Here is a 27619-nt window from a genome sequence, read left to right as displayed (position 1 = left end):
GTTCTTCTCAGCATGTCATCTCTCTGAGGCCTTGGCACTCAGACAGTCACCTCAGTTGTACTGTGGGTGGAGTAGCTCTTCTGCCTGGTATGGTGGTAGTAGGGGGGCTGAGGTGGGTGTTGCCCCTGTACATGCTGCCCCTGCCCTGGCCCTCCTCCAGCTCCTCCATACATCCCACCATAGGGCTGGTTAAAGAGATCCGGCATGTTCTCTATGCTGTGTTGCCTCCGGGTGGAGTAGCCGTGTCTCCGGGTGGAGCCGTGCATGGAGGACGTGTGCCCCGGGGCAGAGGCCTGCCTGTGGACGTGGCGGCCAGTAGGCTCCCAGGCTTTGAAGGCCGAGCTGGAGAGCATCGGGTGCGTGGTGGTCTTGGGGAGGCGTGAGTGCTCCAGGTGGCTGGAGGGGATGGAGATAGAGAGGGCGCCGTGGACGTCGTGGTGCGCTGACACAGGCTGGTGGATGTACGACTTCTCTTTATGCTGTACGGGCACAGGCTGGAAGGCAGGAGATGCCACAGGCTGGTACTGGGAGAAGTCCATGAGCGGGAAGCTCTTGTAGTAGCTACGAGACGCACTGTGTGCTATAATGAAGAAAGGGGTGGGAGGAGACAGTGTGTGAGGAAAAATTAACACCTACACAAAGCATTCATCAGTAAGTTATAGAATCATTTTGCTTTATTACAGCAGACACCATTTCTATCTCAGTTAATTGTGGAAATCTCTGAACAATATCGATTGCTAAAAAGAAGTCAGCTGGGGCAAGAAACACCAATGGGTTACTACCCAAACTGCCAGTTTTAAACATCCATTACAGTTTAACAAGCCTCCAGGAAGTGTGCTGGGCTTTTAAGACAATTTGATAGTGGCCAAACCCAGTAATTAAACAATGGAATCCATCATGGGATGCCATTGGGGCCAAAGACTTTTTACCATAAACTTGCATTTTGAAAGAGATGCTTGTAAAAGAGTTTTGTTGAGCATCATTATCCCCACGAAAAGACTCGTTTCACAAGTAGAATTTGATCTATTCAATCTGATAACATTTAGAAAGTCTAGAGAAGCCGCATGATTAAATTATTTTATCTCCTTTCAAATGGCTAAACTGGAAGTTAGCTGATGATTAAGTTATGGGCCCCACAGAGCACGCACAGTACATTTCATTAGGGTCATTTTTTTACAGCAAGAAGTGGCTTTTTGTCTTTTTTTTCAGCTTTCAGGAGCAAACGGAGCCCCACCTCAAACACTGGATCCAGTTCTCTTTGCAGTTTACGGACCAACATCTTGAGCTACTGTACTTTGTTGTAGTTGTGCCTACATAGTTTTTCTGTGCAACTATTGAGACATTTTAATTTAGGTATGCTCACAATAAAATGATTTAGATAACCTGACAAATAATTAGGTTTGATCATCTGATCGTTTCCTTTCCTGCCCTGTTGGAGGTCATTGTAACAATGTCGCCATGTTCCCAACTATCAGCAATTACTGTGCACTGATATCATAACTGATAACAAATGATTGACAAAGATACAAAATATTGAAAAAAAAAGGCAAATTAATGGGAATAATCTGTTAATTTACTGTAATCTGGCCTTCTTGTAATATTAACAGTTGGGCAAACACATGTGTGGCCTGTTTAAACTTGTTTATACTTTAGAGTCATTTTCAATTTGTCACAGTCTGATGCACGTCTGAGTCACACGGAGAAGTAGCCTAAAATGTGCAAACACAGAGTCTGTCATTGAAGAAACACTGACGACTGAATCACACTTAATCCATGATGCATTTATGTTAGGACCTCCCGGCTGCAACCTGTCAGCAATGTCGCCTTCTTTTGCTCCTCAAAGTTTGTTTGAAACTTTTAAAGGGAGACCATGCAACTTTTGAAAGACAAAGTTACTCGTCCTTTTTCTTACAAGTGAAAATTTGAAATCAGAAGCAGTAAAACTCACTCTTACTCCATTGAACACGCTCAGCCTCACTCGGCCTGGTGTGACCAGTAGCTTATAGTGGCTAATGTTAGTTACTTGTGCAACTGCTACACTACAGTTTATTATTCACAGTGATACCATGAATGTCAAGTTTGTTGCTATTCAGCAAAAGGTATGTTTTTTGCTTTAAATGCTTTATAATAAGAAAAAGCAGAGACTATTTAAGATGGAAAACTATTGGGAGAGCATATGTTAACCCACTGTAAGGGGAAAGGATGTAACAATATGATAGTACAGAAAATATTGAATGACAAATTTTTTTTAAAAGTATGATAAAGTGCTTTGTGGGAAGGGTAATTTTTCTTCCATTCCAAATACATTTCACTTTCTTGTCTATAAAATGTAAAATCTAGAAAAAAAGACTTTAAATGAGTGGAAAGATGACATATAGAATCGGATGAAGGCAAAGGACGGTCATTTTGAGAGGGGAGGCTTTGAAGAAGATCATAGGGGAAAGCTGGTGATTTAAGTATTTCCAATGGGTTCATGCCCTCAAGGTGAATACTAGAAGTATTCTCCCTCTGCTGGGATATGTGAGGGCAGGAGGCAAGGAGAGCGGATAGGAGGGAGAGGCCAAGGAGTGCAATGGAGATGATGGAGGTAAAGGTATTTGTGTCAGGATGTGGGGACATACTGTAGCAAAGAAGGTTTATAAATACCCTTGCCCTGAGTCCAGCGTGTGCGTGTGTGTGTGTGTGTGTTACGGGCTGGCATGAATGTCACAGAGAATTATTTAAATAAACTAAAAACTGAGGTCATCGCCGCCAGCTTCCTGGCTACATGAACAGTAACCTTGTCTCTGCGTGTGTTTTCATCATGTTTGTCCAAAAGTCGGGTGTACACCAACAACAGCTGTTTTTTTTCATCTTTTTTCAAAACCGACTATTTTTCACCCATTTGATTTTGTCCAAAAACCCTTATCATAACTGATAAAAATCAAAACTTAATGAAGGAAATGCTAATATGAAGTTGTGTTATAACTGTCCTGTTTGCAGATAATGTCTGACAGTTTGGAGAGTGATGTGTTGTAAACAGTAAAATTAAAAACATGGGAGCTAAATTGCTGGAAACAGGTTGAACAGTGTGTTTATGTGCTCCAACATAAACCACAAATGTTAGCAAGTGTGGCTAACAAGCTTACTACCTGCCTATAACCTAGCCTTAGCCTTGTCAGCATTACATCAGCCCAACTAGTTGATGGGTCCTTGTCATCACAGTCTTTTCTTTTGAGACAGGAGCCTCATCCCCGAAGCTAAATCATGTCAACCTTCCACAAATAATTCTAAAATCTACCTCGACTAGCAGGTATTTGCCTTTGGCTCACTGGTAGAGCATTGTTTTGTCTAATGGGATGCCTGGGGTTAGATGTAGATCTCTACACCATCATGCCAACTACTATTCAAGGACACCAACATGTGTGTGAGTGTGTGTGTGTGTGACTTTAGCTGACATGAAACTGTCTGTACAAACACCTGGGAAAAACCCTGCAGACTCCTCTCCTGGCTGTAGCAGCTTTGTAGTTACATCACAAACCTCCTACAAAACCAGATCTGGAGGCAACATAAAGCAGAAAATGTATACATTCAGGAAAGCTATAAAGAAAATAATCTTAGATTTGTGTCTATTCATAATACTGTAAATGCTGTTTAGATTCAGATTCACTTTTGCCTAATGCCAGTTTCCAATTCACAATCAATAGTAAATTGGGATTTCAGACAGTTGTGAACCGTTATTTTATGCCATCACTGACTGACTGGTATAATACTGCTCAATATAACTGAGACATCTATTAATGTTTTGATGCAAACCTTAGTACTGTGAATTTTTTAGCAGAAAGTATGCAATGGACAAGTGGATGGAGTAGCAAATCAGTAGCAAATACTTCAGTTTCCCGTCTCCTAAATGCTCATCATAGCAGCCGGTATTAGGATGCATCTAATGATGGCTTCTTCTAGCTGTGTTAGTCTTCATGATATGAAAATCATGTGTAAAACCGGTGAGTATATGAAGCTATCATCGCTGTACAACAGACCAAGTGTGAGGAAAAACAGACTTTCCTTTAACGTTTTTGTGGTGTAGTTAAAATCAAAGTGAGGACATGGGCGGATGGTACGTTCACCAGTCACATGGTTTTCTTCATGTGTGTCCCAGTAGTTTCTTCCTGCCCAAGAGCTCCAGTGCTGCTCCCAGAGGCTGTTTAACTTAAAATACATGTATGATAGAACTCCATTCCTAAAATAGTGTTGCTCAGTGATCTTACTTTAAACAAAATCTCAGTGTTGTGGATTCTTTAAAGAAAAAAGGTTTAAAAAGGTTTGCTATAGCTCTGATGAGACCGTTTCCTTGGCCTGTCTGTAGTGGAGAGTAAAAGACTGTAAAAGGAGCCTCAGTTTACAACGGTCACCCAGTAACATTTAGAGACAGTTACTACTATCTTACCAATCCCACCACAGTGCCAGACAGGAACAGTGTGGGCTCCTCTTTAAGATCAACTCTCTGTTTGCCAAGAGGCAAAGAGATCCTCATCAGCTGACAGCTCCTGTACTGCCAGCCTACTGTACTTTAAAGGTTGCTGTGTCAGTAGGAGTCAGCATCACTTAGCGTGTGTTAATGTGTCCGACTTACCCACAGCTTTCAGGGAGGTATATTTGTTGAGGCCCACTGTGCTGTGGTTGCTGTGCGGGTGTGGAAGCCCTTGTCCAAACGGCCCGTAAGCGGAGTTGTTCAGATGGTACTGTTCTGGTGAAAGACAAGCAGAGAGAGCGGCAGAGTCAGCTGCTGGTCCACAGTCCAGAGGGTGCATCCTGTCTCATACCTACAATTAAAGTTTGCTGTTTTCCAACCATGACCACAAACTTTCTTAATATTTTAAAGATATTTTGAAGTTGCCGACAACCCCAGATCCACGCAGTACTCCTGTAGTCTCACCTGCCCAAAGACTGATGTAAGCCAGTCTGTACCTGTACTTGTGGTACCTTAGTTATTTGGGAAAATGCTGCATGCGAATGCAATATAAACTGTAATAAGGTATTAAAACTACATTTTGAAACAGGGCTCTTACCATTTCAGACTCATTTTCGGCTATAAGCTGGTGTATGCTTGTAACATAGGAGAGTCATAAAGGGGAACAGGATGTGATAGATTATGTAAAGGATAATGTACGGCGAGCCAGTCATTATTGCAAAACAAACCACCGTTTGCTGTTTATTTTCCCACATGTAACACGCACCAAAGAAATCAACATTTTGAGGTAGAATACTGAATTAAAAACAATTTTATTGATTTAGAGATGATTTTATAGCAATGTCCTGTTATACATGGCAACGGTCTGCTATATGGAAATAACAGGCCGTAGAATGCCGTGACTGATCAATCAGAACCAAGTATTCAACAACCCCGTGTAATAAACGTGGATATATGTATATAGATGTATAATGATGGATAGGCTGTGACAGACCAAGCCGACAACTGGCCGTCAAAGCTGGATTGCTTGAAGGTCGGCTTGGTGAGTCGGGGCTCCTCAGCGGTTGTTCTCAGAATGTGTACTGTGGAAATGTCACAAACGCTGCTTTGGCATTAGTTAAAAACATCTCCTCTTCACCTCGGGGCTGGTGACTCTGGGCGAGACATCGGCTCCAGAACTGACAGCCAGCCGGTCCCCACTCTGATTGAACTGAGGTTAATGAACAATGAAACCAACTAGCTGAGAGAGTGAAGCTATTGGCATTAATGAAGTCCACTGATGCAGCCAGCGCGCTTGATGTCAGCCTCAGGGATGTACGGGCTCACATGCAGCATCCACGAATGTCCACACACACACACACACACACACACACACACACCTGGTCAACATGCTTTATAAGGTAATTTAGGATGACGGCACCAACGTCAGTGGTCTGCTTGTGTGTAAGTGCCACAACTGATAGATCTTTTGATTGAATGCCACAGTAAAGTGTATTGGTATGCTCGCCAATCTGATTTGCTGAGCAGAAGTCAATCTTTTTTTGTGCTTATGCGTGTGTGTGTGTGTGTGTGTCATGCCGGGAAAAGGTACAGCATCAGAGACCGAAGATTTCATCACATCTGTGACAGTCGGCACTAAGAAAGAGGTGTACATGGCACAACTTCTGAATACTAATCACTGCGGAGACACAGAGTGAGAGGGTCGTGCTCGGGTTTGACGATGAACAGAGATGAGATGATGAGAGCTTGTGGAAAAAAGAGAGAGAGAGAGAGAGAGAGAGAGTGTGGAGGATGGCTGGATGTTCTGGTGGAATAAATGAGATAATTCTGCTGAAGCCAGAGGGGTGGAGAAATATCAAGAGTTAGTCTTTACAGTAACAACATTTACACCTACCTTAATCACTGTTCACACACTCACACACACATCAGTGTGCTGTACGCTGTGGTGTAAGATGATTAGCTACAGAGAGTGTGTGAGCGTGTGTGTGATCAGTGTGTCATCCAGTGTAATTCAGTGGTTCTGACCCCTCAGCATGTGCCAGATTAGTGGATTATGAGGAAAAAGTCCTTTTCCTACTGCCATCGTCATCATTATCACTATCTTCACCATCATTATCTTCTACCCTCTTCTCATCATCGTCATCGTCATCCTCTATTGTTCCTCTTGATGTTGCTGGAGCAACAGTAAATGGCAGAACGAGACACGCTGGCTCTGTACATTCAGACAGCACTGATATGAATGCTCTTCACATTTAATATCTCCACTTAACTCTGAGCTCTGGTGGGAAAACAGCGTTTTATTTTCACATTTTATATATTTTTTTACTCTTCAGATTTCTGCCTTCACATCCGTCTCTAACACTTATGACCAGCCCATTATCTTATTTCACATTCAGGCAATTCAAAAAAATAAATCAGTCTCAGACAATCTTGTGAATCATGAGTGTAAATGAGCTGATGATTTTTAACAGAATTTGTGTTGAGCTTTTTGAGATAACGGGACATTAAGGCTTTGCTCGGATTATCTCAAAAAAATCTACCAATTTTTCCACCATTTAGAGTCACACACACCATGAATAAACTTAAACACACTAAAGCCTGAAGACGAATGCACATGCTAATGTCCCCAAACCCATGTGTGCACAGTCACCACATGGGAATACAAACAATACCCATTAGTGAGTCCATCTGCTCGGCCAAACCCTTGTTTAGGGTACATGATTTCAGTGATTGGATAATAGAATAAGTGTGTGTGTGCATGCCAACACATAAAATAGGAACTGAAGGAATTAGGAGAGGTTCTGGACAGGGGTTGGGGTTGTTAAAACTTCAGCATGGTTGCGCATATTAATTTCTCCATTAAGCACCACCAAATGAACGTCTGGCATCGGGATCTTATAAGCGCAGAACAAGAGGGCAGGAACGCTGCTTAATGAGTTATGCAATATCCTCTCAGTGGGAACCGCAGACAGCGGACGATTAAGGTGAAGATCAGGCTCCCTTTGTATCATTTGTCTGAACGATTCAGGAGTGTGGAAACAAGCTGTCAGATCAGAGGGATGAAGAGAATGACTTGTACTAGGGGGAGTCCATGTGGAGAGAGTGAGAATATCCCTCTTAATAAACTTGAATGAATTACTTAAAGGGGACATATCAGGAAAAATACACTTTTTTTTAATGGCTTTTCGATGTTAACATGTGTCCCAGATGTGCAAAAACTAGGAGAAAAGACCACCCTCCCTCTGTTTTCTCCTGCTCTCTCTCTGTAAATGTGTGTGAAAACACTCTGTTTAGATCTGGCCCCGCTTGTGATGTCACACACAAGGATCTGTTGATCATGTGACTTCAGAAACGTTCAGAAAAAGGCTGAAAAGAGCAGCATGCAATATGCACAGTTTGAGAAGAATAATGTGTTGTTTTCCAGCACGTAAATATAGGACCACAAATGCACGTACCAACCTGCAAACGAGCATATGTCTCCTTTAAAGGTGACCGTCTTGACTTTTGAGAGAAAAGAATATGAAATCCTCTTTTGATTGTGGCACAAAGGCAGAACGACAGGCTACTCTGAAACAAAACTTAATGATGAATAATAAAGCAATGCCATGCAGAGTAGCAGACATGCAACGCTCTCTGATTAGCAGTTTTGTGCAATGAAAGAGAGGATGTATTTTTCTCCAATCGTGCAAAATACTGGGTCATCAATAAAATAAGAAGCACAGGCCGACAGTGTGCTGGATATTCTGACTTCCCGGCTTATCTGGAAGTACGTTTTAGTTTTAGCAGAAGCAGTAATGATGCACCAGCAAGACATTTAGGTTCAGATTCATTTTCAGGTCAGCAACTTAAGAGGAGTTAAAGTTTTCAGGAGTTACAGAAGTTTTTGATGTAATGGGATTTCTCTCTCTCGCTTTCATTCTCTCTCACACACACACACACACACCTATACCATCCGCATGCTGTTTTACCGCCATGCTATTGTGAGTGCTCATGACCGTGAAGCACTGAGAAAAGCAGTGAGGCCAACACGTGTTTCCACATATAGTGCGCGTTTTGTGTATAAATGTGCGTCTCGGCGTGTGTATTTGTGTGTGAAACGATACATAAAAGGAGTCTTAAGTGCCGTGGGGGAAGCGATGAAGGAGAGAGTGCATCGCATGTCGTCTGTCATCACCAAGATGAAATATGAACGTCCCCGTGTGTCTGCGTGCAAGAGGGCGACTGTACGAATATGCAGGCGAGAATAAAGCGAGGAGCAGGGCGCCTACCACGTCTGTCATCAGTGAGATCATATGTACAAGTCTGTGTGCATCATCACTTACTGCGGCAGAGCCAGAGCAGACAAACACAAGCCTCTCCCACCCCTATGTACTTTATAATCCCCGCTCTGTGCGATCTGCTGAGTTGGTTGTACACATGCCTTTTGTCAGAATAATCAACATGACACGAGCAGGAGAGCAAAGATTCACACCGAGATCATTAATTTACAAGAATAAGTAGTTTGCCTGTAATGACCCCAGGGAAGATTTGAGAGTGCAGGAAACATTCTGGAGGAGACGAGCGTTCAAAAAGCAACTCCTCTGACAGCTGGGTTAAAATAAAATTTTTAAAAAAAGAGAAGAAAAGGTGAAATTTGATTTGTTACTGGGTTACAGTCGTCTTTGATAAATAGGTCACTGCTTTTTTGCTTTAAGCTTTTTTTTGACAGTGAGTCACGTTTGTTATCGACTTTTAGACCAAACATTTGCCTCTTGTCCTCAGTTAACATCTGCTGCTGATGGTTCAAGTAAATGTAAAACCTTTAAAGTCACACGGAAACCGAAGGTAAAGTTTCTGTAGCGTAATTGACTGCATTGACTGCTTTGACTGCTTTGGCCCATTGCTATGATCATCAATTTCAGTGTGTCGTTTTTATATTCAACCATTTATAATCCACATAGGGTAGATTTTTTTGTCTTTCAAAACTTTTTCTTTTCTGCACTGATAATAAACCCTTAAATTGAAAAAAAAGCCCAAACAACAACACTGTTTTACACTGTTTTATATGGTCGACTGGTTAGACAGTCACACCTAATCACATTTTATTGAAAAATTAATTTTCACCAATCAACATTAATTTCCAGCTGCACTATTGAAAGACGTGCTTACATTTTACTAACAGACATAAATGCTAACTTCCCTCTCAAACATTATACTGGAGACAGGCCTGGTGGAAGTTAATGCAAAAGACGAAGGAGAAGAACTTGGATCTGTACCTAATCAGCCAAACATCAAATTCATCCCTAGTCAGGCCCTTCTGAACAAGACACTTCATTTGAAAAAGAAATGGTACACTCAGCTCCATTCAGCCCCTCGTTAAAGGAGGTTCTCTGCTTCCATTGCACAAAATACTTTGCTAGTCAGAAGTCCAATCTGAACCATATCCTCTAGTATTAGGCAGACGATGATGCTGAGCTGACAAAATGGATGAAAAGAGGCCTGGACTTCACTAGTCTAAACACAAAAAAATGAGATGATCATGTTTATAAGAGGAATTGTCAGTGATACTGAATCAAATTAGTCTTACTGGGTTACTGATGGAACACAAAGACACAGGTGGGGCTGAATAGGAGTCGGTGTGCCTCAGATACGTCAGTGGTCACACCTATCGTCCGGGACACTGTGGGCCTGATCCAAACTCTAAGGCCTTAAATTCAAGACCATCAAACCTCTTTGTCCCTGGTGGACTGTGAGAATAACAACAATATCTGCACTCCACTGCTTTCTAAGTGAGAGAGCAGACAGTTTGCAGGATGTGGGCAGCTGTGGACCACATGAAGGCCTGTGTAGGCCCATTACAGGGCAATAGAGTATGTTGCCAGCATCGACACTGTGTCCTCTGTGTCTAGTCAAGAGGGACTGCAGAATCTTAAGAGGCTTGAGAGGGTGCTCCTGCACAGAGAAATGTATGAAGCAGTGCAGGAGAATCCAGAAGAGGTAACAGGAAGTGGAAGTGAAGACGTTTCCAAGGAATAGAGTGGTGGAGGTCAGAGGCCTGCTCAGCCAGATTGAGGCCTCACTGTGCCTATTGCTGGCAGCGCCTGCTTCCTCTGCAGAGGCAAGGCAGTATGCCTGAAGGAGGCTGAAGACCTGACTCAGATCTTGGATGACTAAAGCCAGGCTAAGTAATGTAAGAGTGTGACATGTGCCCCGAGACAAATTGAATATGAACATGGAAGGTCTCTGTCTCTCTCTTTCTCTGTTTTTGTGAACGACCTGGATATGCTTCGGAGGATGTGGTGTGCAGATGGAGTCGGTTGTAGTTTTAGGGGATATCTGGTCATGATAAGGGGTTTTATTAATGTACTGGTTTTTAATTTGAGACGGTAGGGGTAGTGTGTTGTGCAGTGCTGTAACTTGTACTGGGTAGACATATTTTAAAGGAGGTTAGACCAAACTCTCTGTGTCTCTCTCCTGTTTCTTGAATCCCCAACTATGCACCAGTACAGGATAATAGTAAAGGCATCTGAGGCATCTGTTACATCAGATCAGCAAACGGACTCAGTTACGCACCAATATATCTATCTCAACTTAGCTACTACAGGCTATTAGCCATACCAGACCAAAACCCTGAGTGTATCGAATCAGGCACGGCAGTGATTTTATTTCTTATGAATTCAACTTTTTCTAAGTTTAGCTTGTTTCTAAGAGGAAGATTTTGGTGCTTCTTTTTCTAGAGGGTACATAGTATCGCTTTGAAGTGAATCTCAGCCACGGAGATGAGTGAGCAGATGGCCTTTAAACACTTGCCTCCAGTCAGTTAAAATGTGTTGAGTTACTGCCTGTGTAATGAGCATTACTTTTTCCAAAGGCCTCTGTCTGCCATGTTGTCTAGTATGGAAAAACCAATACTGTTCATCTGTTTACCGCCCAGGCAATCTATGGAGTGTTCCACTTTGTTCTGTGGCTCAATTAGGGAACATTTTGCATGACATTTTATAATTAAATAGATGAAAGCATGCGTCAGCTTAATGCAAAAAATACAAATAAAAGGAAAATGACTCCTGTATCGTCTGCCGAACTCAGATATGCTGGGGTGAACAGAGGAGGAAGCACTGACATGTCAACCTGTGAGTTTTCTTAAAACTTGAAACCATGACAGCTTTACGGTGACGTGTTGAAAGACAAAGTTCTGATATTAAACTTAACTTTTTCCCTCTAAAACAAAACCTGTCGTAGTGAGTTATGATGCAAAGATGGTTTTTGATTTGTTGAAATGGCACAAAGCAGCCTGCTGGACAAAGTTTTTTTGCCATCTGTTTTTATTGATCACAAACAGCCAGTGGACATTTTCCTCCTCTGGGAAGAAGTGGGTGTAATGTGCATAAACATAGAACACATTAGCATCAATAGGTATCATCATCAACACTAATTTCGCTGCCAAGTCCCCTGCCTTTCCCTACTGTCACTTCACATTAAGAAGTCCCTCTCCTACATTTACTTTATTTTTTTCAGTCAATCAACGCTTTCTGCTACCTGCTGCTTCCTCTGCCAGGCTCCACCATGTGCTTGAAAAACATCCCGTAGTTCTAGGACGTCTGGACCCCCAGAAGCTGCTGACTGATCATGTCAATCTCCAAACAGTCTCTGGTTCTCAGCAGTGGGGGATTTAAAATTCCTCAGTATGCTGTCGACAACTAAATAAGACTCTAAAACCCTTCCCTCTGAGAACAGCAACAGGAGGAGCAGCAGGAGCAAGTTCAGAAAAAAAGTGACTGAATAATTAAATGAATTAATTGGAGACTGTCCATCCTCTCTGCTTTCTCTGATTTTCTCTCAAAGTAATGTGAAGTGTAAAAAAAAGAGATTCAGCAATTAATTTGCTGGAGGGTTGACATCAACTTGGTGTCCGTGCATCACAAGTACATTTCAGCTTGATGGAGGTGTGGGGAGGCCGAACTACTCTGTCGTATATGTATACGGTCTGGAAGAACAGTCAAGAGCAATATACAGACATATATACAGTACTAATAGTCTCTGAACATCCACTGTATGTACACTGTGTGCGTGTGTGTGTGCATTTTATTTTGGCTTGCAGCATTGGTAGTCTTCCATGATGCCAGGACGCAAAACTGCAGGTTTTCTTTTCAGCCCACATAACAATTTTAACACATTTACAATCACCCAGCAGAGATCACGTTAGCTACTGAGATCAAGTGATACGTGTCCATTAATATTTATGATTTATGATAACTGCAGGGCCATGAAGTTCTGTGGTATCTGAGGATTACAGACCAGCTATGCTGTGAACTGATTGCTTTAACGCCCTTTTTCTATACACTCCATCACCGCTTGATAGATTTCATGTCATGCACCTCTTTGCTTCATACTGTACTTCAGGCTCTCTGGTCACAAGCAACAGTTACTCAGCAACTTGAAGGTGAAATAAGGCTGCTGTCAGTGTGACAGATTTACCCAGTAAACATTTTAGTTCCAATTGTTGTATATGTTTCCCTTCTCAAATAAATAGGATCAATGAAAGATTCCTGATTAAAGCATCTATCACATACAGTATGCCATATCATGTCATTAGCAGTGTGTGAAATTCTTCATAGGAAGAGATAAGAGACGGATGCTGCAGGGGGCCTCTCGTATCAAACACTCCCTCCTGCTGACACACACACACACACACACACACACACACACACACACACACACACACATGTTCACATGCAGGCACACAAACATGCATACTAATCCATACACAAGGGGACACACATGCACAGTCAGTCGCTCTTTCACCCAAACCAATTTGTCCGAACGCTGTCATGAGAGGAGTGTAGCTGGACAAAATCTGTCTTATATGCAGGCCAGCGCTTCTGTTAAAAAAAATTCTCATGACCTGGAAGATTCAAATGTGCCGGACAAATGTGATCTCTGTGTATTGAGCTTAAAACAACTGGTAGGCAGGTTATATAAAAATGATATCAAACCATGTAGATTTATGGTATTTTCTAGGTCACGTTTGGAGGTTTACTGGCCACACCTGCAGCACGCATACAGTGTAGTGTTGTGTGAATCACAGGCAAATAAAGACCATGTGCTCTTCTCTCTGGGATGACGTCTTTGGACTCAGAACAACGCTGTGAACTGCCAACTTTTTCTCCTCCACTACAGTGCGCTATGTAAAGGATAAAAGTAAGTTAGCCCACTAAGCAACCACCAACTGATAATGATAAAATAAACGCTGACATTTCTTGTATATTAATGTAATGTATATAATGATTAAAAATATATGAACCCTTTACACCTTATTTAATTGTAAAGAGTATAAATGGCTTAGAAGACTGAGGAGCAGATCTTTGTGTCACGTACAGCCAGTTTCATTGCTTATAATGGAAGCTCAGTGTTTCAGCAGCCGCTCCTGAAACGATCCGCATGCATTACATGTTCAATGTAGGCTGCCTGTTTGGCCGACATATTCTAACATGAAACAAAACGGAATAAAAACTATTGCAAACAAACAAACAAAAAAAATACACGCCTGTCTGACTCACAACATTTTTATTATGGTGTGCTGCTACTGACTTGAAATCCAATAATTTCTGTTCGCTATAGGCCTTTTCTCAGACTCAGATAGAATAAAATAGGAGAAAAACTCCTATAGAAAATAACATAACTAATTGCTGGTTAAAATAATTATTAATTATCTTCACCAGACGTTATGAATGGAGAGATATGTGTTGGACTTCTACACATTTTCTATTAAAAAAAACTGGTAAATAGTCGATAACAGAAACTGCACGTCTAGAGAATGTATGGAAAAATGTGGCACATGCCACGTGAAGGGGTGCAGCCTTCTTACATTAACATACTAATTAAACATTTTGTGTGTGTATAGTGCACTAGTGCTGCACGTGCAACAAACATGTGTTCTACTTCCAGATGAAGAGGCTCTGTTGTTCAATCTCTCTCTGTCCCCTAAATAAGTCTCACCAGCCAGTAAAAAATATTGTGCAACAGACAAGACGAGGAATCTAAAATGATCTGCACACAGAATCTGCTGTATTTCTCTGGTGTAAGATGTGATGATTTTTAAAGGGACACTTTGCTGATTTTTAACAGGCTTTGTACCATTACAGTGTGTTATTGAACGATGTTTAGTTTTCCTTCATGTCGCTTACGCAGAGAGCTCCCTGGAGCTTCCTGCAGGTCATCAGGCGTTACATTTGCCGAATGTAGGGCTGTTGTTCAATTATATAACTGATTTAACCGTGAAACGACGGTAAAAATGTCATTGTTAAGTCAGTTATTCAATTGAACTGCAGCTGTAGAGTTGGAAAATGTCAAATGGACATGGAGAGCGGGGAGCTGTTGGTGGAGGCAACATGGAGGAAAGTCCTTCATTTGCATGTTCTACCAACGCTGTAATGATACAAAGCTGGTTGAAAATGGGCAAATCATCTTTTAACTAAGCCATGTAATAGTTGATTGACAGCTTCCTCCTCCTTGAAGTTTCTTAAAACTGTGACAAATTTAATCAAACTACCCACTGGACTCAGTTTGTTCAACACTTTGAAGCGGTCAGTATTTATTACAGTTTCAGGATCACGCTGTGTCTTATTTCTACAACAGAAGAGTCACAAAAGGTAGTTGACCAAGTTTGTCTCCATAGTAACAGATTAAAAACCCTGGCTTGACACTTTTTAGTGTCTTCCTCTCCTTATTAGGGTGTAGTGTGTGTGAATATGAAATACAGTAGGACAAACTTTCTTCCCCTCGTTAATAAAATCACCCGATCAGTTTCGCTTTCCCTTGTTGTTGCTTTTTTAGTAAGTGAGTGAGTAAGTGACAATGAGGGATTTATTTTTTTAAGTTGACACCAAGACTGCATTTGAAACTTAATGCTACAAATGATTTGACTTTATGTGATACAAGATAAATAAAAGAACGATAAAAACACGATCCAACAAAAATCTGCAGTTTGGAAGCGGTTTGTTCTTTAATGTTTTATGTCTTTGTCATCAAATACACACACACATTTTTACTGTACTCTTCTCACCTACACCAGCACATGGAAGTTTCCCACCGCATTTGGTGCTACTGGTGATATACTGGTGTACCGTGCTGGTAGTATGTTGTATCTTATCCTGAATTTACCTGTGTAGTACGTGTGAGTGTGCGGGCACGCTCTCTCTCTCAGTACTCACCACTCCTGCTGCGCAGCATCCTGGCCGAGATGCCGTTGGCTCTCCCTCCGCTGGGCGAACTGGCCGTGGCGTTGTCCACCGAGCTCACCTCGCCCCCCTGCTGCTTCAGCAGGTCTGTCAGTGTCCTGGAGAACCACACAAACACACACACAGTGAATGCAAATTAGTGGTCAACTTGTTATTTGCTCTCCCCTGATAAACCAGGCTGAATAAAGGTTACCTATCAAACGTTATTATTAATATTACATGATTATTTCTGACATTATTTTGACAATTTGTGTTACAGTGGCTGCACAGCTCGATTCTAAAACGACAGTCTGTCAGTGAGTGAGACAACAAACATCATCTGTTATCCAGATGTGGATAGCTGGTCCCCTGTGAGGGCTTTCCTGAACAGCTGTGCACACACACACCCACACCCACACACACACACACTGACACTAACACACACCAACACATGCACACAAGCAATTCAATTACAGTACATCCTCTCATCCCAAGAGAGGAGCGTCTTCCCTATGTGTGGAAGTTGCCTGTGTGTAAATGTGTGTGTGTTTTCATGATTCCTGCCTGTCTGTGTGTGTGTGAGGTTATGTTGTGGTGTGTAATTCTACATCTGTCAGGTGTGTGTTGGGTTTAGAGTGAATGGATGTACATGTGCAGTCATATCCACACCCAGCAAACTTTTAAAGCCTTTCTGTCTTTTTTTTTTTCCCCCTGCTCTTTGAGGAAGTTTTCCAAGAATCTAGTGTGAGAATTAATCCCCTCCTATATGAACATATGTGAACATTAAACCTTTGTTAAATCAAGAGACCAAACTGTAACACACAAAGAGCAGGTTGAGGTGGCAGAGGAACCTGTGATAGCAAGCAGAATATTATATCATTATATCACGTTTTATATCAGCAGAGTAGCAGTGACGCGTGTCAGGTTATAGTGGTTGTGACGTACACCTTCTTGAATATGATTGGACGTTACTACGTAGCTAATAGCCAGTGATTGTGGAGCATTAATGAAGCGACTGATGTCAGCCAGCTAATACAAACATGACTTTAGTGCGCTGCCTGAACTAACCTCTCGCTACGTGTGTACTATGTTTTGTTCATTGGGTTTGATGGCTGTTGATATGACTGTTATAGCGTGTTACCGTGATCTGACTGCACTTTGATGCCTAACCTCACCTCTAACTTTAGTTCGTCTTACACATATAAAGTACACGTCAAACTGAGCTGCAGAATTGTATTTCCACTTTCCCTGAGACAAGTTTTCATTGAAAGCGGCTCATCTCCCTGCTGTGTGTTTGTGTGTGTTTTGTTCTGTGTGTCCTCTGGGATGAATTCCAGTCAGCTGTGTCTGACTAGCGGCCTTTTTGCTCAACGACATACGGGGAAGATTTCCTGCAATATGGTCATGTTTGGACTCGGGGCTTGTTGTGTTTGGATGCAAGAAATGCAAAGGAATGACAGGATCGCGCTCACACACACACACACACACACACACACTCACACACACAGGCATACTCATCACTTTAAATAAACACATTTCCGCTCCCTGTGCATTTTCTGAATTTACAGTGTTGATGGTATTCACTCCCTTGATCAATAATTCAAACACTAGTGCCTCTATTTCGCTAACGAAGCTCATGTGTTTAGCCCCTTCTAACACACACACACACACACGCACACACACACACACCCACTCATACACGCACACTCATAACCTAGAGTATGACCGACCTGACAGCGACAGCCAGGGGCAGCTTGTTCACACTTGACCTGCCAAATAGAAAAGTGAGTCCCTTTTTGGCCACTTCTCTGCTCATCTACAAACTGTTTACAGGTGTGATGATCTCAGGGAGTCACGGTGTGGCAGAAAGTGTCTCCTGCAAGGAACTGCGATGGTGGCATGAAGCTGTTTCAGCGTCAACCATCACATTTGTACTTGTTTTCATCAGCCACAAGTATCTCATGGCGACAGATGGCACATGTGTGTACAGTTTGTGCCAGTGTTTCCACTCATAATCTTTATATCTGACTCCCAAGACTTATTATCAGTTGTAAAGAAGTGATCCAAAAATATTGCTACAGATGGTGTATCTCCGGGCCTATTTTTGGGTTGATTAAAGGGATTCTGGGAGATGTAGGAAATCACTAAAACGTATAAATAGATGAGACATGTTAACAGAAGGTGAGCACCAAAAAAATCCCACACTTGTGAGTTAAACTGCATTTTTGGAGCCTTATTTTGTGACAGAATATCATATTCATTCATTCAAATCAATTCAGATCTTAATCATCTTACTGTGAGTCATTTTGTATGCACTGCGTGCCTTTGTGACAGTCTGTATTAGCTTGTGACGTGAAATTGTTCTAAATATTTGCATCACACAACAAAAAGACTTTGAACGCCTCCTGATGTCTCTTCCTCTTCTGCAAAGATGGGAATCACTCTCTCTGCTTTTTTTTTCTTCAGCTTTCAATTCTTTCTCCTTTCAGTCTTCTCGCTCTCTCTCTCTGCCCCCTCCTCACCTAAACTCAGCCCTAAATCTGTCTTTCTCTTCTCCCCCCATCTTTAAACCATATCGTTTGTCTTCCTCTCCTCCAGTCTCTCTCTGCTCCTCATCCCCTCTCTGACTCATTGCCGCGCAGCGCCCGGGGCCTCCACGCACTCCTCTCTTGGCTCGCCGCTCAAACAACTTGCTGATTTGGACTTTTAATCTGCAACAAAAACTTCACCTGTCTCCAGGCTATGTAGTGTTTATGGAGCGTTGGCTGAGCTTCATGAGAGCTTGTGCGGATGCATTTGAAAGAGCGAAAATGGTCGTGCAGCTGGGGAAAAGATTAAGACTTGCAGGATGGGGCAGACTGACAGAAACAGCTCGTGGTGGCTGCAAACGATGTCTAAAATCAGTGATGTTATGAGCGAACACGTGTATGTCTGTTAGTGAAGTGCATGGTTGGTAGTGGATGGCTTTTGCTCCATCTTAGATCCATGTATCTCAAAAGTTAAAAAGGTTCTTTGCACGTCCACCACAGAGAAGTCACTGATAATGCATCAGAAATATGAGCTTCTTTCCTGTTTTTCTGTGACAGAAGTCTCAGCTGTGGGGAAAACCTCATGGAGTACATGATGTATTCCAGAAGTAACCTTCAGGTTACTCCTCCCACGACTTTTCATTACTCTAGAACATGTTACGTAAGAGCGATGTGCTTGAGATCTGCGAGGTCATCTGTACCTCCATGCTCTCCCATCACATTAAAGCCACACTGAGATGAGACTTTGCTAATGTCCTGTAACAATCATTTACTCCACCCAGGCCACCCCGATCAGGAACATTACAGGAACTCTCCAAACACTCCCTGTCTGTCTGCAGACTCCATTGATTCCTCCAATGTAACATGACCTAAATACATTATGGCCTTCAGGAAGCACAGCGCAGTGCATGTTCCCTGTTAATCCTCATGACCTGTTCATGCAATAATGCACATATTATTGATCCTGCCGTCCTCCCTTTTCTAAAACATCTCATCATTTTGTCTCTGGGGTTCCAGGTTAATTAAATTTTGTATATGTGTTGGGTTGATTGAGTCCAAGGGAGGGATATTTAAAAACCCATCAGCCCGTGAGTGTCTCCGTCCCCTTTTCTCATTAGTCTCGCTCCCGTACTACACTTCCAACATCGGTCTTCTTGCCAAAACCACTTTCCACTTTCTAGACACCATCCTTCATGAGATTTATCTACAAAAATATAACTTCTAGATAAGCCACTGACAAAGCAAAACGACTGTGGCAGATATCTCCATGTCACAGTCTCTTTATTTCCCCTCTGTTGTCACTGCTCTCTTGTCACTCATCCCTCCCTCTTCTCATCAAAGGTACAGTTAAAACCAGTTTCGCTGTCACTGGCGATTGCTGATAAAGAGTGAGAGGATGACGACACACACACACACACACACACACTTCAGTGTTTCTGAAGGTTTCTGCTGTTAGATTTCTCTGTCTTGTCTACTTGTACAATTTATCAGTGCAACAAATAAATGAAGTCAGACATGCTTTTCATGTGCTTTTTTATCATGAAATAAAAAAAAACATGGAGGTAATGAGGCATTTAAATCTGACTGCTCATGCCTTACACCTGCAGAGAGCAGGCATGGTCTGTGTTGGGTTGTTTTATGCTAAAACAGACAAACTTTCATATCATTTTTTCATGTCATTTTTCATATTTTCACCTAAGTTGAAAATAAATGTGGTTCTGTGGTCATTTATCAGTTATCCAAAAGTCTATATTGTTTTCTGGGTTATTGTTCAGCTGTTAGATGCAAGCAACGTCGTGTTTTCATGTTAACAAGCTAAAATGTTTAGTTTTTCCTCTAACACCAACATGTTTTTTCTTTTTATCAGCCAATTTTAAAATGAAAGAAACGCGGTTCCGTGGTGATTTTTGACTTCTCAAGTATATCGAGTGTATCCCTTATATAGATTTCTGGGGTATTATTCAGCTGTTTGATGCAGATATCATCGGAGTGGTTTTGTTTCCGTGCTAACGAGCTAACTTCTAGCCTTTCCCTGTGGCACAGAGGCTGCCAAGCGACTTTTCTTTATACAGCCACCTTGAAATGGAAGAAATGCAGTTTTGTGCTAAATTAAAAGTTTTCAAGTAGCTTACAGTGTTATCTGGGTTGTTTGTAGCTGGTTTCCATGCCTATTTGAAGCTGTAGACAGATGGCCAATTAGAAGTTTGGAAGAAGGATGAAATGGAGCTACAGGGGCCAACTCACTGTGTGTCTGCTGGTCCTATGAACCCCACTTTTGACTGATATGGGCTTGACTATGACAGACAAAATGTTAATCTTGGACTCAGTTTTTTACACAGCCTTAAAAATGGAAATGCCACCTTCAAGGTGTGACTGATTTAAAAAGTCAAAATCATTTCAGATTTCAACCATTTTAGTGTCTTCCTGATAAACAGACAGGACACGGGAACAGCACATAGCCAGACCCTTGAATCAGTGGGCGCTGACCCACATTTAAGTGTGTTTGGGCCCAGTGAAGCCCGGCAGGACTGACGAGGAGCAAGAAGAGGAGGAGCGAGGAAGGTAAAGCAGCTGGAGGGTGAAAATTGTCACATCTCATACAGCCAGGAAGCTGTCAACTTACATGTCCTTTCACTTTGGGAAGAACTGCGGCAAGTTGTGACGCAGGAGCATACGTGTGCACGCTTTCACACATTTACTCGCAAGCATACATGCATGCAGACATGCTCACACACACATTGGTGACAGGTGAGAGGTGGTAGAGAGTGACAGCTCTACCCTGGAGGTGATCAGAAGGCAGGAGGGATGGCGGGGAGCTGAGAAAGTAGAGCAGAGGATGTGGAAGCTTTGAGGAAACTTCTTGGTGCAAACGTTTTTTTCTCACATGGCAGGTATTTAGGGCTCACACTGGTGTGGAGTGTTGTTTCTCCTCTCACCTCAAACCAGAGGAAGTCACGGAGAAACTAGCAACAACAGAGGGGTGGAGCTCATCAGAAATATAGATGTGTGAATTCTCCAATTCATTGATGCACACGTGTGTGTGTGTGTGTGTGTGTATCTATACATAAAGAGAGAGATTTTGTGAATTTCACTGTAGTTATAAGTTAGATGGATTTTCAGTGTGTTTTCATGTGCCTGTGGCTCACCTATAGGGTATCGGTGATTAGTGGAGCACATCATTACATGGTTCTGTGAGCACGTTTGACCTATTTACAAATTTGAACAACTCAACAATGCTTCAAGACTCACAAACTCCATCTCTGCTCTTTGTCACTACGTAAGATAAGTTTCCCAAAAAGCAGGTTTTATATTCATTTCATGTCTCTGGATCCACATGATGGATCTTATCCATGCTGGTCTATTATCACTGACATAGACCTGTTAAGAATTCATTCTTATTGTATTATCTGAAAACTTTCTATCACAGAAGATGAACTTGTGTAATTTAAGGGGAAAAAAAGCATCAGGTGCCTTATTTTTTTTTTAAATCTAAGAGATAAGATTCCTCTAGCTTGTTCTGAGTCAGAAGAAATTAATATGTCTCAATTTCCATGTAGGCCTATCTTCTAGCATAACTTGCTGCATTATGCTAGAGGACCACTTGCAGGGCTTCGGACTATCCTGACAAAATCAATTTATTAAGGAGTTATTAACATAAACTCCTATTATAACAGCCCCCTGCAGATTGTGGTAATGGACGAACCCTTTATTATGATTTACTAATTTCTATGTCTGCAGACCTGACGTCTAATTTAGAACTGAGAAGCTCTCTGACCCTTTATCAATGACTTAATCGCTCTTCAACATGTCACCAAGTCTGCAGTTATAAATGTAAGTCATTATAGAAGGTCATGGGTTTCTCGGTTTCTAATAAGCCATCAAGAGAGATGAAGGAGCTGTCAGAAAGACAGAGGAAAGTTTCACTGGACAAGGATGTGCGCCAGCTGACAGGATTCCTTACAAGCAAAAGTTGTTCTTAGGAATACATTAATAGGCATTTATTAACCATCATAAAGCATGTATTATTAGACAGTGGGAGCAATATATGAATACACAGCTTAAACGTGTCTCTGAATGTGTTGGTGGGAGTATGAGTATGATTTCACAGCTCAATAAATTCCCCCAAAAGGACCAAACTGTCGCTAAAAATCCCATCAACGGGCCAAAAATGCCCTTGAAAGATTAACCATGACACTATATCCTGGTGTCATTGTGATATGTGTGTCAAAAACAAAGAGAGGGTGGAGTGGAAGAGTGATCCCATTTGTTGCGTGCAGTTGCGGCCCATATGTATGCCCACACTGTATCGAGTATTGTTTATCTATCTGCTGTAAATCAGGGCAGAGCAATCAAACTCTTTAAGTGACAGTGCCCTTCGTTACATAACGTGCTGGCTAAAATGCTCACTGTAGTGCAAACACACACACACACACACACACACACACACACACACAAACTACATGCGAACGCAGTCAAACATATAGATCTGTTTCTGTGTAGTGTGATAAAAACATTGTATCACCAGAGTGTCAAGAAAACCTTGTTGTTTTCAGCTTAAAGGGGAACAGTTTGGGACAGTGCACCATTTCATCCAGTATTTGATATTTATCTAATGAGAGGAGATACAGGGTTTTCCAATTGTGTGCTGGGGCGCACAAATGGCCAAATACATACATGCACTCACACATTCACACGCACGCATGAATGCACTCACTCGCACTTGCTCGCATTTGCACACACACACACACACACACACACACACACACACACACACACTTTCTCTGTGTGAACCATGTGACCCGCTGCTACCATATTGGTCCTTGGCCTCTCACACTTGTGTTAGGTGGGCATTGTATTGCGGTGCATCTCACCTCCTGGCTATTCTGACCTCTCACTGTGGTGATCTGAACCGTGCTCACGCAGCCTAAATGCCACCACTATCATTCTTGTTGTTAATTGAACTATAAATCACTGTGAATGTGTGTGTGCGTGTGTGTCTGTGTGTTTGTGTGTAAAATCATGAAGGTCATCTGTGTTTGTTTACTCTCTGGGTGTAAAGCCAGCCCCTCTCCAGTTGAGGCCTTTCATTAGACGTGACATGTATGACCCAAGGCGGCGCTCTCCGTTCCCTTTGTTGGCTCAGGATTAGTGCAGCATGCAAACACACTGAACCTGTTTGGTTCAAAGAGGAGTGGGTTCATGTATTAGAAGGTGTGCGTGAGTGTGTGTGTGTGTGCGGGAGGAGAGTAATCTGAGAGGAGCATCACTTTGGATTTTAACTTTCAAAGCTGATTCGGGAGAACTGGTGGGATTTCAGAGCGTTAATCATCCTCTGCTGTGACGGAAAGAAAGATGGTGGGAAGGAAAGAGGGAGCAGGTGCATGGCAGAGTGCAGAAGTTGCCTTTTGTGCCTCGCCACATCAGTATCCAACTCTAAAGTGGGTGGGCGTATGTAACCTCCATATTTATGCGTTTTACCTCATCAAGTGCATGTGGTACATGAGGTCTTAGCTGCACGTACACTTTTGGACCAGGGATTTATGTCAGCAGGCTAATAACTAAATGAGCGTGCAGCAGGCAGAGCACTCCAGAAACGGTAAAGCTGTAATCTTGGTGAAATTTGTTTAATCGCAAGGAGGAGCGGTAATCTGTTGAGATGGGCTCATGGAGGGAGGGTGTTTATGCAGCTGGAGTGTTTCTATTTCAGTGAGGTGCTACCCTGCAGGAAATATTAATCCTGGCTGTGCGTTATCCGCTGAATGAGTTTTGCGGCTCAGGTTAATGGGAGACGCACAAACAGAGCTGCTGGTCGATGGACGTTTGGCGAGGAGAGTGCGGTGGCCTGCGCGTCCACTTCCTCGATTTTAAACGCAAAAAGAGACCGCTAGAAAATAAGTGAGGGAGGAGATGAAGGGAGAAGTAAGACGTGATGCTGACAGGGGATGAGGGATGAAGGAGGTGAAACGGAGGAAGAGATGGAGAAAGAGAGAGAGAGAGAGAGAGGGCGGAATGAAGATGGGAGAGGTTGAAAGTGGCCCCTGCCTCAGCTGTTTGGGCCCCAGAGGAGAGAGAAAGGGGATAAAGAGGAAGAGGAGGGAGAAAATGATGATAGCTGGAGCATTAAGGACAGAGCAGATGTGGAGGAAGGACGGAGAAACATGAACATTGTGATTTGTGGCAACCCAGGATGAGAGGAGCAAATGGCGCAAGTGGTGACATGGAGATTTGTGGAAGAAAATTTGATAAAAAAAAACAAGAAGCTTGGAGAGATAAGAAGAGCTGGCTGTAGATAGAGAGGAGCATGAGGAAAGTCAGCGCGCGAGGGTTAGATAGTTTGCAATGAAAGCAGGGAGATTTGAGCCCATGCTGCGCGCTGTTTGCTGTAATGATTTCCTGAGGCGAACAGATTGAACCCTGCACCACGTGTTGAACAACTACAGCAGGAGTGTGTGTTTACATGTGTGTGTGTATGCATACATGTGTTACAGGAGAGAGAGAAAGTTTACAAGTACCAAACTGTAAGTGCTTCATTTAGGTGGGAAGTAATCTGCTCCTCAGATAATGGTGACGTAATTTAATGATAATGATTATTTGTATTTCAGTCCAAAAGTGTGTCAGAAGTGATTGGACTTGACTGGAAAACGGTGAATGAAGGAATTCTTGCACAGAAGCACAAACGTGTTTGTTCTTCAAGGGTGCTTAACACCCACTGCAGCAAATATTCAATTCAATTTTTCTTTTTTCTTTTTTTGTTGTTGTTTATTTCAAATATAAGTCATGCTTACAAGCAAAGCAAATGGTACACAAGGGGTGAAATACAAAAGCACATGAAAAAGAAAAGAAAGTGGAAAAAAAGGAGAAACAAAGAAAGAAGCACAAAGAAATGAAAACAAAGAAAAATGCAAAATTAGAAACATTAAAAAATGATGAGCAAAAGCAAAATAGGGATGTACTGTATGTGTATGAAGGAGGGTGTAGACATATGAGCTTGTATTTTCTGTGCCATCTTTTTGCTATTTGAAATTCAGGTACAGGTCAACAGTGCAGTTACACTTCCAGATCAGCTTCTGCATTAAAACGATTTTTGTCAGGTCGGGATGAGCTGCTCCCACTCGCTTATGTTTTGTCACATACACACATGCACACATGTTAGTAGGCCTACAGATCCACATTCAGTGTTGGAAGTTGTAAATTCAAAGTTAGCAGGATGTGTGTTCAGTGCATCTGGACAATTTCATGCTCTGTATTCAGGTTTTTGTGTCTTTTCTGCTGGGGTGAAGTCAGAATTTCCGACTTTCCAACATCCCTGCAATGCATCGGGAAACACACGCATGCAAATACACACACATACATGCATTCACAAACACACTCAGGCAGACACACACACACACAAACGTCTATCCACCTCTACGCTTAAATCTATTCTATGATGTAACGTTATTGACATATAGACACTCCACACACACACACACACACACACACACCCTCATGCTCCTCATGCTCCTCACCTGGAGTTGAGGTCGCTGTGCGCCGCCCCTGCTCCTCCTCCTCCACTTCCTCCACGGCTCTTCTCCAGGCCCAGTTTGGTGAAGATGCCCACCAGCACCATGATAGCCACCACTCCGCAGATGATGTAGACGATGAGGTGTGTGCGGTCGCGGTCCTGGTCCTCCTGGCCCTCGGTGATGGTGGCCACAGGCTTGCCGGTGTTGGCCCAGATGGGTGTGTCGTAGTTGGAGCAGATTCTCTGGTCCAGCCGCTGCTGGCGGAACTGGCAGCAGAAGCGGTAGAAGCAGGTACCGCAGCAGTATAGGAAGACACCGGCGTTGCAGTTGAACGGTGGGTCCCATTGGCCCATCACATCATAGTAACCCTGGCAACGCGTCCCGCCAACGGGAGGAACGTCCTCATCATCCGCATCTCCGCCACTGGTGGGAGTGGACAGCCCTGTCTCTAGAGGAGTGTTCTGAGTGGTCTCCACAGAGCCGGGAGTCGTCTGGTTGGTCAGCGTGGTGGGAATGATGAACGGGTCACTTTCCGTTACTGTCACTGTGGTGACAGATGGTTCCTGGGCAAGGGCAGGTTGAGTTATAAGGAAGGAGAGGAGGAAGAACAAGAGAAGGTGGCAGGAGCAATGGATGGTCGCCATGCTGCTGGGAGCGCCCCACTATCCAACGTCCCACCTGCGGGCTTTAGACGGGAAACAGAAAAGTTTGGAGATGGACGGAGAAGTGTTAAAGACAGAAAATTACTGTCAGATGCATTTTGTTTTTACTGTTTCAAACGCATCGATGCACGATAGAGGTTATGTCGTGATGACATGTCCTCAAAGACCTTCATGAAGTTGAGTTTCGGAGCTGCAAAGCTGCACTCATGCTACACATGAGAGCACACGAACAATCAAAAGCAAATGTTCCTGTAAAACTCAGGAAAAAATTGATTTTAGCCAGACTGATTAAACACATGATGTATCTATTGATTTCACATGCTTATGGAATCAATAATGAAAAGAGGGTAGGGGACATTTTAAACAGGTCAGTCAGAATCACTATTGACTGTTACCATGCAGTGAGACATGATCTGTACCCAACTTAAAAAAAAAAAAACACAGAAGGCAAATGTTCAGAGTCAATTGTGCTTCTGGAAAATTATACTAAGAAGATTATTTGAGACACGATACATTAAAAAAAACTGAAAAAAAAAGATAGCACAACACGCTCTTATCTTCAATATAAGACTATAATCTTTTTGAAATAGCTGCATAGAATAAACAAACTCATTGAGAATTTTGTGTAGAAAATCACTTAAAGTGCTCTCACCTTTTTCCTCTTTGCAATCTACACGCAATTGACCTTCCTCTGTGATTCTTCCCCAAAATTCAAGGGCTAAAAATTCCCTCTAGAAATATCCACAAACTTTACTCAGCAGCATTTTTCCCCCGAGTGTCCCCACAGATCTGTCTGTCCTCCTCATGTGTTCTCCATCGTCAGCTGGGGGCTTGATCCGGGGGAACTAACAAACACAAGACGACACGCTCTTTTTATCTTCTTCGCCCTCTTTTTTTCCTCCTTTATCACCTCTTCTTCTTATCTTCTTCTTCTTCTTCTTCTTTAAGTGCTGCTCAGTCTGTGCTGGCAGGTGTGAGTCCAGTTCGGTCCAGGGCTGTTAGGTTCTTCTGCTGCCACGACTCCTGTGAGTGTGTGTGTGTGTGTGTGTGTGTGTGTGTGTGTGTGTACATATATGTGTGTGTGTGTGTGTGAGTGTGTGTGCATGTGAGAGAAATTGCATGTGTGTGGCTGCACTGAGCGCTGCAACAGTTCAGGAACCAAATGAGATCTCCTCCCCTGTTTACCTCTCCTCAGTGCCAGATAGAGGGAGAGAGGTAGAGAGAAAGAGAGAGAGAGAGAGAGAGAGAGAGAGAGAGAGGGAGAGTGCGTGTGTGTGTG

General features: G+C 42.7%; 1 protein-coding gene across 1 annotated transcript; it reads right to left on the bottom strand.

Annotated features, from left to right (window-relative positions):
- Positions 1-38: 38 nt before the first annotated feature.
- shisa8b (shisa family member 8b) lies at positions 39-26322 on the bottom strand. The gene is made up of 4 exons (XM_070852279.1): positions 25682-26322; positions 15640-15764; positions 4613-4726; positions 39-580 (listed from the first exon to the last, which is right to left on the bottom strand). The coding sequence occupies exons 1-4, from the start codon at positions 26320-26322 to the stop codon at positions 39-41; spliced, it is 1422 nt and encodes a 473-aa protein (XP_070708380.1).
- Positions 26323-27619: the final 1297 nt, after the last annotated feature.

The sequence above is a fragment of the Pempheris klunzingeri genome, chromosome 20 (assembly GCF_042242105.1).
Source record: "Pempheris klunzingeri isolate RE-2024b chromosome 20, fPemKlu1.hap1, whole genome shotgun sequence".
In the NCBI taxonomy this organism is placed as follows: Eukaryota; Metazoa; Chordata; class Actinopteri; order Acropomatiformes; family Pempheridae; genus Pempheris; species Pempheris klunzingeri.
This window is presented reverse-complemented; position numbering and strand designations above follow the sequence as displayed.

Coding starts and splice junctions, on each gene's coding strand:
- shisa8b (XM_070852279.1), bottom strand. CDS start 26,322: ATGGCGACCATCCATTGCTCCTGCCACCTTCTCTTGTTCTTCCTCCTC. Junction 15,765..25,681: donor CACAGCGACCTCAACTCCAG/GTGAGGAGCATG, acceptor GTGGTTCTCCAG/GACACTGACAGACCTGCTGA. Junction 581..4,612: donor TACCTCCCTGAAAGCTGTGG/GTAAGTCGGACA, acceptor TCTTCATTATAG/CACACAGTGCGTCTCGTAGC.